Source organism: Bufo gargarizans, unplaced genomic scaffold (assembly GCF_014858855.1).
Source record: "Bufo gargarizans isolate SCDJY-AF-19 unplaced genomic scaffold, ASM1485885v1 fragScaff_scaffold_395_pilon:::fragment_2:::debris, whole genome shotgun sequence".
NCBI classification, from domain to species: Eukaryota; Metazoa; Chordata; class Amphibia; order Anura; family Bufonidae; genus Bufo; species Bufo gargarizans.
In genome coordinates, this window is record NW_025334108.1 from 576,385 (window position 1) to 593,371 (window position 16,987).

Consider the following 16,987-nt stretch of genomic DNA (forward strand, 5'->3'; position numbering starts at 1 on the left):
GAGCTACTAAACTAGTACATGGATTGCAGGATAAAACTTACCAGGAAAGATTAAAGGACCTTAACATGTATAGCTTGGAAGAAAGACGAGACATAGGGGATATGATAGAAACTTTTAAATACATAAAGGGAATCAACAAGGTAAAAGAGGAGAGAATATTTAAAAGAATAAAAATTGCTACAAGAGGACTTGGTTTTAAATTAGAGGGGCAAAGATTTAAAAGTAATATCAGGAAGTATTACTTTACTGAGAGAGTAGTGGATGCATGGAATAGCCTTCCTGCAGAAGTGGTAGCTGCAAATACAGTGAAGGAGTTTAAGCATGTATGGGATAGGCATACGGCCATCCTTCATATAAGATGGGGCCAAGGGCTATTCATAGTATTCAGTATATTGGGCAGACTAGATGGGCCAAATGGTTCTTTATCTGTCAACACATTCTATGTTTCTATGTAATCACATCAGCCCAAAATTACAATTTAATATACTCTTCCAAGATCAAATAAATATTTATTCCTATGTAAAACGTCCTTCCTTATCTACTATATGTACATCTTGAATATTACCATTTAAATCCCCCTCACCTAATACCATTAAGTGCGACTTTCCCCAATCACTTTTAAAAAATATCCATTACTTTATCCAAATCCACCTCAGTTTTCCCCAAAAACAATAAAATATAATCTGCATATAATGTTATTTTTTCATTAATACTATCACATTGGAAGCCCTTAATTTAATCACTTTCTCATATTATATCTAACGGCTCTAATGCAATAGCAAAAAGTAGCAGGGATAGGGGACAACCCTGCCTAGTGCCCCTAAAAAGGGGCAACGGGCAGGGACGTTACCCCATCGACCACTACCCTGGCCCTAGGGTTCGAACATAGTAATTTAACCCAATTTATATAAAACTGTCTCCGAAAAATAAAATAAAAATTAATCTAAGGACCTCCCACAAATATTCCCATTCCATACAATCGAAGGCTTTAGATGCATCTAAGGACAATATATACCTTTCTCAATACTTTTATCCCTCCCTTCTTCTATATTCGTAAACACTCTGATATTGGAGTATATCATTCTCCCTGGAATAAAAGCTGTTTGATCTTCCTTTATTATTGTTTTTATTATTTTTGCTCATCTATCCGCATCTATTATTTTTATAAATTAAAATGAAAACAGCTTCTTCCATTGAGTCAGCTTTCATCCTCATGGCCTCACAAAGTCTTATTTAATCCTGGAAGCAATATTTTTTTAAATTCCTTGTTTATCTTAAAGGGAACCTGTCATGTGGATATTTGATTATAATCTAACTAATTATATACAATCATTAACTAGTAAAATGTGCCTTAGATGTATTCACTTACTGGTGTGACAGATGGTTACCTCATAATATACACACAAAGATGCCGCATGCTAATGAGCTGATTCGAGTCCGGCGTGAGGTCATCAAGTCCAGCGTATATTTAATTCAGAGCTATAGCCACTCCCCTGCCCACCTGCTGCTGATTCCTATGGAAACAAACTGTCATTCAGCAGCCCAGTGGGCGGGGAGAGTCAGGAGCTCATGAATATTCATGACTCATCATTATCATGCTGGAGCTTTTCAATACAAGATGTTGGCAGATTGACTGGGTCAATTAAAGAAAGTGACCCAGTATTTTGCTAAAAAAATCAGTCACTTATTTATGTTGCCCTAAGTTAGGACACCATAAAACTGGTGACAGGTTCCCTTTAAAGGGGTAATCCATTACCTCCTGGGGCTGTTTTATCTAAGAGATCTCAAAGTCCTTTCTAGTTCTTTCAATTGTATTTTTTTTCCTAGACTTTCTCTTTAGTCTAATGACAATTTCCTAAATTAAATACTATTTAGGTATTGATTTAATTCCTCCTTTTTATAGTTATTTTTGACCTGTATAACTCTTGATAATAGACCCCAAATGCTTCTAATATCTGATCAGGAGCTTTTAGGATCTGACCCTTATATTTTTTTTTCCCTTATCCAAGGCGTCTTCTGTTGACTTAACGATATTAGCTAGGGTCATCCCAATTTTTTCACCCTCCGCAAGAAACTTGGACCCTTGAAAGAACAGTTTTGTTTGAGCTTTTTCAAGATATATTTCTTTTACCATCTGTTGTTCCTCTTCCCATTTTTTTAAGTTTTCTTGTGAAGGATCAACCACACAATTCTTTTTTGCTTCCTGTAGTTTTTGTTCTGCAATCTTAGCCTTATCTTTTACCTCTTTTTTTCCAATGGTTCACATTGTCTAATAAAAGTCCTCTAAAGAAGGCCTTTGCTGCATCCCAAACGACTTGCTAATTAGTTGTGTCTTTATTCATGGAAAAAAAGAACCTCAATTTTTCTTTAATATCTTCTTTATCCTTTAACAAAGTAAGCCAATGAGGGTTAAACTTAAACAATAATGTTCCTCGTTTGGCCATAAACTCAATCTCTGTAACTAAAGAACAGTGATCTGACAAGGCCATAGGAATATATTTTACTTTTACAATGTTTTTCCCGCACATCTTTCTAGTCCCCAAAATCATATATACCCTTGACCAAGTTTGATGCGTCTTTGAGTAAGGGCTCGTTTACCGTTGGTGTCTCGTGCTGGGAAACTCAAATTGCAGTCCGCAATGCACGGGCACCTTCCGTGGGGCAGGCGCATGGGAATCACTTGAATGGGTCCGTGATCCCTCAGTTCCGCAAAAAGATAGAACATGCTCTATCTTTTTATGGTGCGGAGGCACGGAACGGAACCCCAGAAAGCACTCCGTAGTTCTTCCGTAGTTTTCCATTCCGTACTTCCATTCCGCATCTCCGGATTTGCAGACCCATTGAAATGAATGGGTCCGCACCTGTGATGCAGAATGACAACGGAACGGGGCCAGTGTATTGCGGATCCGCAAAAGCGGTCTGCAATACAGTAACAGGACACCAACAGTCGTGTGAACGAGCCCTAACGAGAATAAACTCCGCATTAAACAAACGCCAAACATCTAAGTAGTCACATTCAGATATTAAATTAGGGAAGTTAGTAATATTAAACAAGGTTTTACTATTAGATAATCTATCCTTATTTGGGTTCAACACAGTATTATAATCCCCTGCTGTAAGCAACACACAATCTTGTTTATCAAGCATATATTTCTCCAATTCATATAGTACGTCAGGTTTATATGGCAGCAGAATATAAATGTCTGCCATCTTTCTTCTATTGGGCTGAATGTTACTGGATTTAGTTTTTTTTTGGCTCAAAACATTCGCCACCTGATTCTGGGAGCCTTTTAGATGCACTGCAGATACCGATTTTAGGCTTTCTTCGGGCCATGAAAACATTTTCACTGACAGATTCATTAGTTGTTTCGATCTTGTTCCCCCTTGTTGCCTTAAAGGGCTTCTGTCACCTCCCCCAAAAGTCATTTTTGGGCTAATTAAAATCCTTATAGTGCGATTATTCTATATATAGTGCTCTTACCTTTTTCTGTGGCTTAGTTTCTTTAAGAAAAAAAAAATAAAAATAAAAAAAATAAAAAAAAAATCGCACTTTTATAATATGTTAATTACCTTGCTACCAGCAAGTAGGGCGGTTACTTGCTGGTAGCTTCCGAATCCTCCTTTAAAAATAAACGCCCCCTCCTCCTCTTGATTGACCGGGCCAGCGAGCGCTCTCCTCCTCCGTCTGGCCCTGTCTGCAATTCAAATCCCGCGCCTGCACCTAACGTGTCTTCATTCAGCGCTCTGAGAGAAGGACGCTCGCTTCCTCAGCACTTCCTCAGTGCTCCTGCGCCGATGACTTCTCTTTCGGGTTTAGAGGTGACGTCATCGGCGCAGGCGCACTATGGGAGTGCTGAGGAAGCGAGCGTCCTCAGAGCGCCTGCGCCGAATGAAAACACGTAAGGCGCAGTCGTGGGATTTGAATTGCAGACAGGGCCAGCCGGAGGAGGAGAGCGCTCGCTGGCCCTGTCAATCAACAGGAGGAGGGGGTGTTTTTTTTTTTAAAGGAGGATGCGGCGGCTACCAGCAAGTAACCGCCATACTTGCTGGTAGCGAGGTAATATTATAAAAGTGTGGTTTTTAAAGAAACTAAGCCACAGAAAAAGGTAAGAGCACTATATATTGAATAATTGCACTATAAGGATTTTACTTAACCCAAAAATAAAAAATGACTTTTGGGGGGTGACAGAAGCCCTTTAAGTAGACATCATTGTTAAGTTGTCGGATAAGATTTTTATGTGATGCCCCTTTATGAGATAAGATCCAGCTTTTATCGTCTCCCATACAGCTCTTAATTCCCTGTAGTTTGACGAGTGGTCTGATACAGCTTTCCGGCCAAAGACCCTATAAGGATCTTCCTTCTATGTTTGCTCCCCAGGCTGTTTTGCTGGAGCCTGTATGAATCTGGACAAACTGCTATCTGCCAAGCCACTTCCTTCACTAGGTTTTTTGACTAGGTCCACCATGCGAGTGATTACTTTACACTTTGTGGGATTCGTACCTTCATGTCTAAGGCAGTCTGTCTCTTGTACCAACATCTTAGTAACGATAGCTCGAGGGGTCCTGAAGAAGTGGAACTGAGCCCAGGGGACTGATGCTATGCAAGACGCTAACACCCCTAGAAGGCTCATCGCCTCTCTAATGGAGCACAAATTCATTTTCCGGAACCTTTGGACCTTTCCTCTTAGGCCCACTGTCTTTTCTTCTGTAAGGAATGAGGATTGTTTTTGCCAATCCAGGAATATTCCCCAAAAATGTATTTTTTGATTGGAGAAGAAGGCATGATTTTTTAAAAATTTACGATCCATCCCAAATTCTCCAGTAAGTTTAAGACGGATTTTAGGTCTCTTTCTATCCGTTTTTTTGCCAGAAATAGGAAGTGGTTCAAGTAGGGTATTATCATTAGACCTTGGTTCCTTAGATGAACCACCCACTCTAATACGATTTTGGTGAAAACCCTGGGGGCCGCGGAAATAGCAAAAGGGAGGGCCGAGAACTGGAAATGACAAACCTTCCTTGAACTGTCTTTTAGCGTGAATCTTAAAGTATAACTCATCTTTTTTTTTTTGGAGTACTGGATTGTGGTGATTAATATCCCCTTGGTGGCCCTATTTAAACTTCTGTGTATTCAATTACCCCTTAAACAAACAGTTTTGTTCCCTCTACTGCCTATTTTTACCTATGCTTAAAATCAGGTTGCTATGCAGGTCCATTGTCTGCAGCCTGCAAGGTCAGATTACTGACAGCCAGGGACTGTAAGTAAATGATTAAAGCCAGGTCCTCCCCAGCAGCTGATAACAGTGCCTGGACTGTGTGCACTTCTCCCAGTCCCTGCGCTTGGCAGACGCTCCCTCACTCAGCAGAGCTGGACAATGCAGAGCCGAATCAGCGCAGAGCAGGGAAGGGAGTTCTGCCATCTGCTCAGTGTATAAATGAAAGCAACATGTGTTAAGAGGACCCCTTTGTGCTGCAGGAGATTAACCCTTTAGGGGGAAGGGCTGTGGTTACTGACACTTTTGGGGGGTTATTGTTACTGGCTAGTGAGGGCAGGCGGGATTAGCCTCAGAGTGAGGGCAGTGGCGGCCATCTTAACTGAATAGTAAAATTGCAGTTTTATGCAGACTGGTTGCTAAGGGCTGAATCTTATTAAATATGGGGTAAGTCAGTCTAATAGTAACCGATTCTGGAATATCATGTTATTAGTAACTACATATATGGAAATTAAAATTAGGGTCTAAGTGTGACAGTTATCCTTTAAAAATTTTTCAGACTGCTGTCTGATTAGTACATGGCAATATGTGTCGTTCAGATCTACTGTGCACATTAACACATTATGTCTTATTAACGGAATTGTGGACGCCAAAGATTCAATCTTGAATTTTCTGTATAGGATGTTCTTGTTTAGTCCATTTAAAATTATTATTGTTCTGAACATCCACGTCCGGTTTGTCTACTAAGAAAAGAGTGGAGTAGAAAGCCTCCTGAGAGGGAGGGGACTTGTGTAATTGCCCCCAGATTTAACATTTCCAGGACGCCCTTCCAGAGTCTTTCTCTAAGTAGTATGGACGATGGGGAGGCGGTCACACATTTGTTTGTGGGAAGAGAGGAAAACTATCTTGTATCCCTTTGCTACTATATCTAAGACCCAGGGATTTGAGATAAATTTTCTCCCACAGAGAGGAACCCTCTTCGTCTTCCGCCAATCCTGGCGTCATTGTTTATCAATGGTCTTATTTTGACGATTAAGGAGGAACCCCTATCCTTGACCACCCTTTGGGTAGCTCCACCTCCCGGTTTTTCCTTTTCCCCTGTAGGGTCTCTCTCTACTCTGAGGCATCTCTTCAGGAAACCCTTTTTTCTTCTGTCGCTTTTTCCAGGATTTTGTCCAAAACTGGCCCAAAGACATACTCCCCGGAAAAAGCGATTGAGCAGAGCTTCATGTTTGAGGCCTTGTTGCCTGACCATGACTTCATCCATAAAGCCCTTACTAATGGAATTAGAAAGTGCTGCGTCCTTGGCAGAGAATCTAAACGTCTCAGCCGTGGCATCTGCTAGAAAAGCTGTGGCACATCTGAGTAGGGGTAAAGAATCCATTATTTCCCTCCTCTGGGTTTTATTCTTTAAGTGACTTTCTAGCTCGTTTAACCACAAGTACATAGATCTCGCTACCGACATTGTGGTAATGTTGGTTTTAATACTGTACATAGCCACTTCCCAAGCTTTACGAAGGAGACTATCTGCCTTCCTTTCCGTCGGGTCCCTCAGTTGGGAAGAATCTTCAAATGGTTAGGGAGGTCTTTTTGTTTACCTTCGCTACCTGCACTTCCATCTTAGGAATATCGTTGAATAGTTTTGATTCAGAGGGATCAAACAAGAGCCTGTTTCAAAATTCCCTTGAAATGCGCAGGTGTTTTTCGGGTTCACACCATTCGTCCAACTTATACAAAACTGCCAAGAACAGCAAAATAGCACTGTGAGGAAGTATAAAGGCTAGATCCACATTTTGACACCTTTCTACATATAAAATTTTACTTTTAATAAATACCAATAAAAGCTGAGAATACATTAAAGACAGGCCCTGCAGTCTCAAAGGCACAGGTCAGAAAACAGTCTGATGCAATTAGTAAACTGTCAACACATAGATCATATATTAGATATAAACAAGCACATATTTTCAAAAACTCATAATTTCTCTGTGTTACTCATGGTTTGTAGAATCATTGATGAATCTACGATAATGTTGATCACCAAGGGTAGTCTATAGATCTTTGAGGATTGGTGTAAGTTTTACTACTCTATCCCTATTCCACCCTCACTAACCCTCATCCCAGAGTCACCCCCTAATGGTGGCGGTTCCCTGTCCTCGTACCTATTCTAGTAATTACCTATACAAACCCTACACTGAGGCAAAATAAATAAATGCAGGATCATACAAAAAACTAGCATATTGTGCTAGATGAGTGTGACAGTTGCACAAAGATAATTAAGTGTGTTGTAAGAGAAAACACGTCCCGATGCAGCGTTTTCACAGCAATCAAATAGTGGTTCATCAGGGGACAAAAAGATATTAAACTAAAACGGGATCTTCAGATATAGATGCTTATCCAGATGGATAGACCTCCAAAAATCAGGACATCTGTAGTCCCTGAGATAGGGACCCTCAAGGAGACTTGGACTTTGATGTAGGCTCTAGGACAGTGATGGTGAACCTTTTAGAGACCGAGTGCCCAAACTGCAACCAAATACCCACTTATTTATCGCAAAGTGCCAACATGGCAATTTAACCTGGATACCAATATAGTATATCTTCCATGTACTTTATCATTTAGCTATAATAGCTTAATAGCCTACATTCAGTGCGCTGCCTTTGCTGTTCATAGTGTGTCCTGTGCTGATGAATGGCAGGAAAAGTCTAAAGCATATTGGTACACCATAGACTTTTTCCAAGGCGCGGGTGCCCACAGAGAGGGCTCCGAGTGCCGCCTCTGGCACCCGTGCCATAGGTTCGCCATCACTGCTCTAGGATGAAAGGCTTCTCAAAATTTGATTCAAACCTGGCGCCTTATATGTGACCTCTTCCACTATACATGCCCCCTCACTTCCCTTTCATCAACCAAGACAAGTAAAGTAACTTGTTATTTATAGCACCCATTACTCCCAGTACCTCGATATTTCCCCCCCTTAGGTTGGGGTCCAAGATCACTGTGTAGTAACTCCTTTATTATTCCTTTTTAATGTAAAAATCTGCTCCAAACTCCGCCGTGGAATGCATATGCGTTCCACAGGCCAGACGAGAAGGGTGTTCCATCGTATCGCACTCGCCGTGCCATAGACCGGAAGTAGCTGATATCGGAAGTCTGCTGTGGAACGCAAATGCGTTACACAGCGCAACCCCACATCACATGAATATAAGGTATGATAACGCGCTACATTGCGCATTGCTAATACACATGCCACTACAGTTAAGCTCTTACTACTGAAAACAATTCTAATTGAGCTAGGAAGAAGGTCGTATAATAGGAAAAACATACTATTAGGGTACTGATAAACCTTGCCCAGGAGCAGGTTGGCATAGGTGGGCGCACAGGGGCTCCCCATAGCCGTGCCCCTGAGCTGGTGCGAGTGCGATACGATGGAATGCACTTCCAGTCCGGCCTGTGGTACGCATATGCATTCCACGGAGGTGTTTGGAGCGGATTTTTACATTAAAAAGGAATAATAAAGCAGTTACTACACAGCGATCTTGGACCCCAACCTGAGGTCACATATAAGGCGCCGGGTTTGAATCAAATACTGAGACGCCTTTCATCCTAGAGCCTACATCAAAGTCCATGTCTCCTTGAGGGTCCCTGATTTTTGAAGGTCTATCCATCTGGATAAGGATCTATCAGAAGATCCCATTTTAGTTTAATAACCATTTGTCCCCTGACGAACCAGCATTTGATTGATGGCAAAACGCAGCGTCGGGACGTGTTTTATTTCTTACAACACGCTTAATTATCTTTGTACAACTGTCACACTTATCTAGCACAATATGCTCCACCATTAGGGGGTGTCCCTGGGATGAGGGTTAGTCAGGGTGGAATAGGGATAGAGCAGTAAAACCTACACAAATCGTCAAAGATCTATAATAATCAACATTATCGTAGATTCATCAAGTGTTCTACAAACTGAGTAAAAGAGAAATTATGAGCTTTTCAGAATATGTGCTTGTTTATATCTAATATATGATCTATGTGTTGACAGTTTACTAATTGCATCAGACTGTTTTCTGACCTGTGCCTTTGAGACTGCAGGGCCTGTCTTTAATGTATTCTCAGCTTTTAGTGGTACTTATTAAAAGTTAAATTGTATATGTAGGAAGGTGTAAAAATGTGAACTCAGACCATTCGTCCAGAATCAATTCTTTTATATTTTCATTTATGGGAAACACTGTTGACCTTTTGGTTCTTAACCCCGAAAACATCTCATACTGTATAGAATGAAGTTTCTGCACCTCTTCGATGCACATTGTGGCCCTAACTGCTTTCAGAGGAGAAGTAGAATTTTTTAGCATCCTCCACAATTTCCCCCTCCGAAAGGGGATAGTTGTCCTTCCTCCGCCTCATCCATTTTGTCCTCGGAATCAGAGGAGGAAGGGACCGCCATTTTTTGTCTCTTTGGAGGAAGAGGACCAGGACTGGAGTTTTTAAGTGAACTCAGGGAGGATCTAACTCCACGGATTAGTGTTTTCCAGTACCTCCATTATAGATGGTTGATCCTCTCTCACAATGTTTGAAATACACACAATTTTTTTTGGTATAATGTTCAGGAAGCTTTTTGAAGCACTAGATGCATTTAATGCTCTTTTTGGGCCTTTTTTGCGCCTCTTTAGAACACTATTGAGAAGTGAGTAACAATCAGCCTATATGCCCCCTGCCTTGGCAGAATGTATACCCCGATGAATAAAAAATAAAAATAAAAAATAAAAATGATAGATATATATATATATATATATATATATATATACACATATATACACATACATATACACACACACACACACACACACACACACACATACACACAGTACAGACCAAAAGTTTGGACACACTTTCTCATTCAAAGAGTTTTTTTTATTTTCATGACTGAAAATTGTAGATTCACACTGAAGGCATCAAAACTATGAATTAACACATGTGGAATTATATACATAACAAAAAAGTGTGAAACAACTGAAAATATGTCATATTCTAGGTTCTTCAAAGTAGCCACCTTTTGCTTTGATTACTACTTTGCACACTCTTGGCATTCTCTTGATGAGCTTCAAGAGGTAGTTACCCGAAATGGTTTTCACTTCACAGGTGTGCCCTGTCAGGTTTAATAAGTGGGATTTATTGCCTTATAAATGGGGTTGGGACCATCAGTTGCGTTGTGGAGATGTCAGGTAGATACACAGCTGATAGTCCTACTGAATAGACTGTTAGAATTTGCATTATGGCAAGAAACAAGAAAAAAGCAGTTAAAGGGATTCTGTCACCTCCCCTCAGCCAAAAAACGATTTAAAAGCAGCCATGCAGCACAGCTTACCTGGATTAGGCTGTGCTCTTTTATCTTGAAATCCGTCCAGCAGTTAGTGCAAAAAACGACTTTGATCGATATGTAAATGTGTCCTGAAGGTGCCCAGAGGGGCGTTTTTTTCTTCTTAGTGAGCCCAGTACCGCCCCTCTTTCAGTGCCCAGCCCGCCTTCCTTGTACTTTCTAACCGCCGCCCCCAGCCTGCCACAGCCTCTCCTCCCCCTCCCTCACGCCGAACGAAGTCTCGCACAGGCGCAGTACCCACTGAGGGCTGCGCCTGTGCGATCATCAGGAGACTGAGGGCGGCAGCTTCATCTTCGTCACTGGGCATGCGCCGAGCCCAGTGACGTCCGATGTTAGCTCTTTCCCTCAGTCAGCCTGGTAGGAAGCGCAGAGGATTGCCGATCGGCTGCTGCACCCTGCGCTTTCTCCAGTCTGCCTGCCACAGTGAAGACGGCCAGCGATTTCTTTCCCCACCCTCCCTTCAGGAAAGAAATAAGTATTTGTTGGGGCGAATTAGGTATTATTATATTAAGTAAAGGCAGGCAGACTGGAGAAAGCGCAGGGTGCAGCAGCCGATCGGCAATCCTCTGCGCTTCCTACCAGGCTGACTGAGGGAAAGAGCTAATATCGGACGTCACTGGGCTCGGCGCATGCCCAGTGACGAAGATGAAGCTGCCGCCCTCAGTCTCCTGATGATCGCACAGGCGCAGCCCTCAGTGGGTACTGCGCCTGTGCGAGACTTCGTTCGGCGTGAGGGAGGGGGAGGAGAGGGAGGGGAGGCTGTGGCAGGCTGGGGGCGGCGGTTAGAAAGTGCAAGGAAGGCGGGCTGGGCACTGAAAGAGGGGCGGTACTAGGCTCACTAAGAAGAAAAAAACGCCCCTCTGGGCACCTTCAGGACACATTTACATATCGATCAAAGTCGTTTTTTGCACTAACTGCTGGACGGATTTCAAGATAAAAGAGCACAGCTTAATCCAGGTAAGCTGTGCTGCATGGCTGCTTTTAAATCGTTTTTTGGCTGGAGGGGAGGTGACAGAATCCCTTTAAGTAAAGAAAAACGAGTGGCCATCATTACTTTAAGAAATGAAGGTCAGTCCGAAAAATTGGGAAAACTTGTCCCCAAGTGCAGTCACAAAAACCATCAAGCGCTACAAAGAAACTGGCCGACATGCTGACCACCCCAGGAAAGGAAGACCAAGAGTCACCTCTGCTGCGGAGGATAAGTTCATCCGAGTCACCAGCCTCAGAAATCGCAGGTTAACAGCAGCTCAGATTAGAGACCAGGTCAATGCCACACAGAGTTCTAGCAGCAGACACATCTCTAGAACAACTGTTAAGAGGAGACTGTGTGAATCAGGCCTTCATGGTAGAATATCTGCTAGGAAACCACTGCTAAGGACAGGCAACAAGCAGAAGAGACTTGTTTGGGCTAAAGAACACAAGGAATGGACATTAGACCAGTGGAAATCTATGCTTTGGTCTGATGAGTTCAAATTTGAGATCTTTGGTTCCAACCACCGTGTCTTTGTGCGACGCAGAAAAGGTGAACGGATGGACTCTACATGCCTGGTTCCCACCGTGAAGCATGGAGGAGGAGGTGTGATGGTGCTTTGCTGGTGACACTGTTGGGGATTTATTCAAAATTGAAGGCATACTGAACCAGTATGGCTACCACAGCATCTTGCAGCGGCATGCTAAGCCATCCGGTTTGCGTTTAGTTGGACCATCATTTTTTTTTTTTTTTAACAGGACAATGACCCCAAACACACCTCCAGGCTGTGTAAGGGCTATTTGACCATGAAGGAGAGTGATGGCGTGCTGCGCCAGATGACCTGGCCTCCACAGTCACCGGACCTGAACCCAATCCAGATGGTTTGGGGTGAGCTGGACCGCAGAGTGAAGGCAAAATGGCCAACAGGTTCTTAAGCATCTCTGGGAACTCCTTCAAGACTGTTGGAAAACCATTTCAGATTACTACCTCTTGAAGCTCATCAAGAGAATGTCAAGAGTGTGCAAAGCAGTAATCAAAGCAAAAGGTGGCTACTTTGAAGAACCTAGAATATGACATTTTCAGTTGTTTCACACTTTTTAGTTCTGTATATACTGTAATTCCACATGTGTTAATTCATAGTTTTGATGCCTTCAGTGTGAATCTACAATGTTCATAGTCATGAAAATAAAGAAAACTCTTTGAATGAGAAGGTGTGTCCAAACTTTTGGTCTGTACTGTATAGATATATATATATATATATATATATATATATATATATATTCTTGTCCAAACCCCAGTGCTGTATATATTATGCAGGTAGGGTTCCACCATGGGGACTTAGTGTCACCGATGCAGGAGTGTCCAGCTCTCTAGGCTGTTCAGGGACAGACATCTTTGTGAATGTGATCCTCAGACCTCAGAACAGAATCCACCATCATGGATTCCGGCATTTTCATACTTGCCACCGATTAATCTCACTTCCGTGATGCCCACCCCGTCATCATGGCGTCCCGGCGTTCCCTATGAGACCACACTGTGCACCAAGGTAACCAAATCCAACTTCACCTCCCTAACGATCAGAGAGGCCTTTCTCTGTCCTGGCCACTATAGCGACAGGAAAACACTGAAGAGGGTGGAGGCAATTTAACCTTTCTCTGTTTTCCTGCCCCTACAGAGGTCAGGAGTCAATCTCCTATATTGCCGTCATGGAGGCGAAATGGGAAAAATGCCTTTTTTTGTTGCCATTTATTGAGAGCTATATATATACATATATACACTGTGTAGAATCAGGGCAGCACACCTAATATCAAACAGATGGGTGCCGGCGGTGGAAACACCTTACCAAGGTGTGCGATATAAAACAAGGAAAAACACTGCAGCACGTCCGTAGGTGAAAAATTGTGGATCTTTATTCACCCTTGCAAGGGTGAATAAAGATCCACAATTTTTCACCTACGGATGTGCTGCGGTGTTTTTCCTTGTGTGTGTGTATATATATATATATATATATATATATATATATATATATATATATATATAGATAGATAGATAGATGAAAGTTCAGGGCAGCACTCCTTATAGCAGATGTGGGGTGCCAGCGGTATCGACACTATACCACAGTGTCCAATAGCCAGAAGAATAAATACACCGCAGCACGTCCTTAAGGTGAAAATGTGGGATCCTTTATTCACCCAAGCAGCGACGTTTCGGTCCGCTTGCTGGGACCATCCTTCAAGAATAAAGGATCCCACATTTTCACCTTAAGGACGTGCTGTGGTGTATTTATTCTTCTATATATATATATATATATATATATATATATATATATATATATATATATATATATTTTTTTTTTTTTTTTTTTTTTTCTGCCAATCTTTTTGTGTAGGGGATCATTTTTGTGGTCATGTTTTCAGTGGTACCATTTTGGGGTAGATAGTGATAGTACTTTTTTTTAAAGGCAAAATGACCAAAAGATTGCCACTTTGGCGCAGTTTTTATTTTTTTCTACAGCGCTAATCTGATTATGTCCTCGTACCTATTCTAGTATGTGGCATTTTTATAGAGCTGGTTGTAACGGATCTCCTGGCACCCTGACCGGGTACCTCCGTCGAATGATGCTCCTAGCGCTTCCCGAGGACTCCAAGCACTGCACTTGACACCGTAAGCGCTGCAGACCCCACGAACCGCCGAAGCTTGGTTAAGGTCTCGCCGTCTCCTACCCACCCTGGACCTACGACAAGGCTCCAGTGGTTGAACCTCTCAAATCCAGAGAGCGATGCAGGAATAAGTAACTGGAACAAGCTCTTACAAGAGCTAGTAGTTATAACCAGTGGAGTATAGCAAATCTTCAGCGTATAGCAATCCCCAGTTTTGATCAGTTACCCAAACACCAGCCTCAACATGATGAAGGGTAAAAAAGGAACTCTTTCTTTAACACACAGCATTGACTTATATACACATGACATACTGAGGAAATGACATAGCAGCCAATCCTGTACAGTTTAAAACAAAACTAACCCTATTCAACAAACACAATGGCATTGTCTGTGACGCAATTAACACACTGGCATCATCTTTGACGCAATCAACAAAATACAATTACCAACATAATGGACTAACTTAATCACTCACAGACAGAAACCACACATTTTTCCCAAAACACAGAAAACACATCAAGACCCCACTTATCCCCATAATGTATACATTCATGGATAGCTCTGATCTGGGTGAACAACATATCCAAAAATCACCCAGATTCAAGCAGGGGTTCCCGAATTCCATGGAAGTCACATTTGGCCGTCCGCAAGCATGGCTTTCCTGCCCAAAGCAGTTCCACAGATTTAAGCTGTGCGGCCACTTTGTCTTCTCCTTCAAAAGTTAGTATGGGCCATAATCCTGAGGCAAGAAGCTGGTAGCCAGGCTTCTCCACCACCCAGTGGCGAGGTTGGTTTTGTCACACTGGTCATTATGGATGTGGCGATACCTAATATGTGGGTCCCCATCACCGAGCTGCCATTAAGCTTACGAGGGCCTTTTTGTCTGGCTAGGGTAAGGAACCTGTAGCCGTCCTTACAGTTAAATATACGCATTAGGAAAGGTCTCAGTGCGGCACTAAGAGGGAGTGGACAGGTAGGAACTCAATGGGCCCTTTGCACAACAAATGCCACTGAAGTAGTCTTACCCAAATATCTCCTTCAGCTATCTTTCAGCAAATTGCTCTGGATTCTGGCCCTCCATTTTCTCTGGCAGACAGATAATTAGGATTTTGTTGCAGCAGAGTTTGTACTCAAGGTCATCCGCCTTCGCCTGCCACTGCTCAGCGGAAAGAGACACAGCAATAACCTGTACTGCCATGGGCAGGAAGCAGTCTTCCACTACCGATATGTGGCCTTCAGCTGCTGTGACCAGTTCTCTAATAAGGCACTTACTGTAAAGAGGGCATTAACAGGGCATTCTTACTCTGAATGGGACACTAAAGAGACATTCTACTATGTGGTGACATTAAAGGGTTATTATACTGTGTTGGGACAGTAAGGGGGGGGGATTACTGTGTGGGGTACTAAAGAGACTAGTATGGGTAAATACTCAGCTAGCTAATATCCCAACAATGAATGCAGCAGATCTCTCACTGCAGATTAACTCTGGTGACTATGTGCAGCAGACACAATGATGCCATCTGAATGCACCTGCAAGCACCACACCACCAGTTGCAGGGCTAATGGTAGAACAGAGAACTGACTGCTACCTGTTACACCACAGTATTTATCTGTATCTGCATCCTGAGGATGTGGATGCATTTAAAATAGATGCTACTGAGAGGGGGCCATAGAAGGTACCACTCAGAACAGAACCAGAGTTCGGTTACAAGGATTTTTACAGTAATAATTTCCAAAGTTATTACATGAAATCTTGCGAGACTTCGCAAAGTAATAACTTATGTTCATCGGAGCCATTCTAATACTGTACGGAGAGGGAATTCCGTACAGTATTACAACAACGTTTTTAGCAATTCAACTTCAGATGTACCATCTGAAGTCGATTCGCTCATGCCGAATCATTAATATCAAATCAATGGGGGTCCAATACCAGGGCCACCACTGATTCGCTGATTCCTGCATCTGCCAGCATCACAGCCACTACATTTTGAAAGGAGCAGTGCTTTCAGATCAGTTCAAAGTGTTGAGCCTGAGCCTGGATCACCACTTTAAAGGTAATTAAACATAAAAACTTACATTTATGTTTTTCCTTCCAAATTCCTTTTCAACTGTAAGGCAGATTTCTCTTAACTTCTTAAGCTTTTTTGGACCTTTCATTATGTATGGACCAGAAATACCAAGTGAAGGATGATGTTTACTCTGCAAAGAAATAATACAAATAGTGACATATATAGTCATAATTGCAATTTACATGAGTAAAAACAACATGCACACCATTGTAATGCATTTAATGCTTCAATGTAACATAGTAACTGAAAAAAGACATACATCCACCCAGCTCAGCTTGTTAACAAAAATAAAGAAATATCAATTTTGCCAATAGTGATGATTAACCCCTTCAAGTGGCAGCCACTATGGACAAAATGCCAAAGCCCCATTTTTATTAATATGACATGTGTCAGTTTATCCGGCAATTACTTTGGAATGCTTTTAGGACCCTTGCAGACGAGTGTGTACGGATTAGGTCCGGATGCGTTGCGTCTGCAATTAGGGAAAATCATGCAAGTAGGTACTGCGATTGCTTCCGACGTTCAGTTTTTATCATGCGGGTGCAAAGCGTTTTTGCACGCGCGTGGTAAAAAACTGACTGTGGTACCCAGACCCGAACCCGGACTTCTTAACTGAAGTTCGGGTTTGGGTTAGGTGTTCTGTAGATTGCTATTATTTTCCCTTATAACCATGTTATAAGGGAAAATAATAAAATTCTTAATACAGA

General features: G+C 42.2%; 1 protein-coding gene across 5 annotated transcripts in view; it reads right to left on the reverse strand.

The window, feature by feature from the left end:
- LOC122922497 overlaps positions 1-16,987 on the reverse strand; it is a 363,771-nt gene that overhangs the window by 194,357 nt on the left and 152,427 nt on the right. For all 5 annotated transcript variants that reach the window (XM_044273106.1, XM_044273104.1, XM_044273105.1 and 2 more), the window contains exon 6: positions 16,288-16,410. In XM_044273106.1, the coding sequence (XP_044129041.1) occupies positions 16,288-16,410 (123 nt within the window). The remainder of the gene's footprint in view (positions 1-16,287; positions 16,411-16,987) is intronic.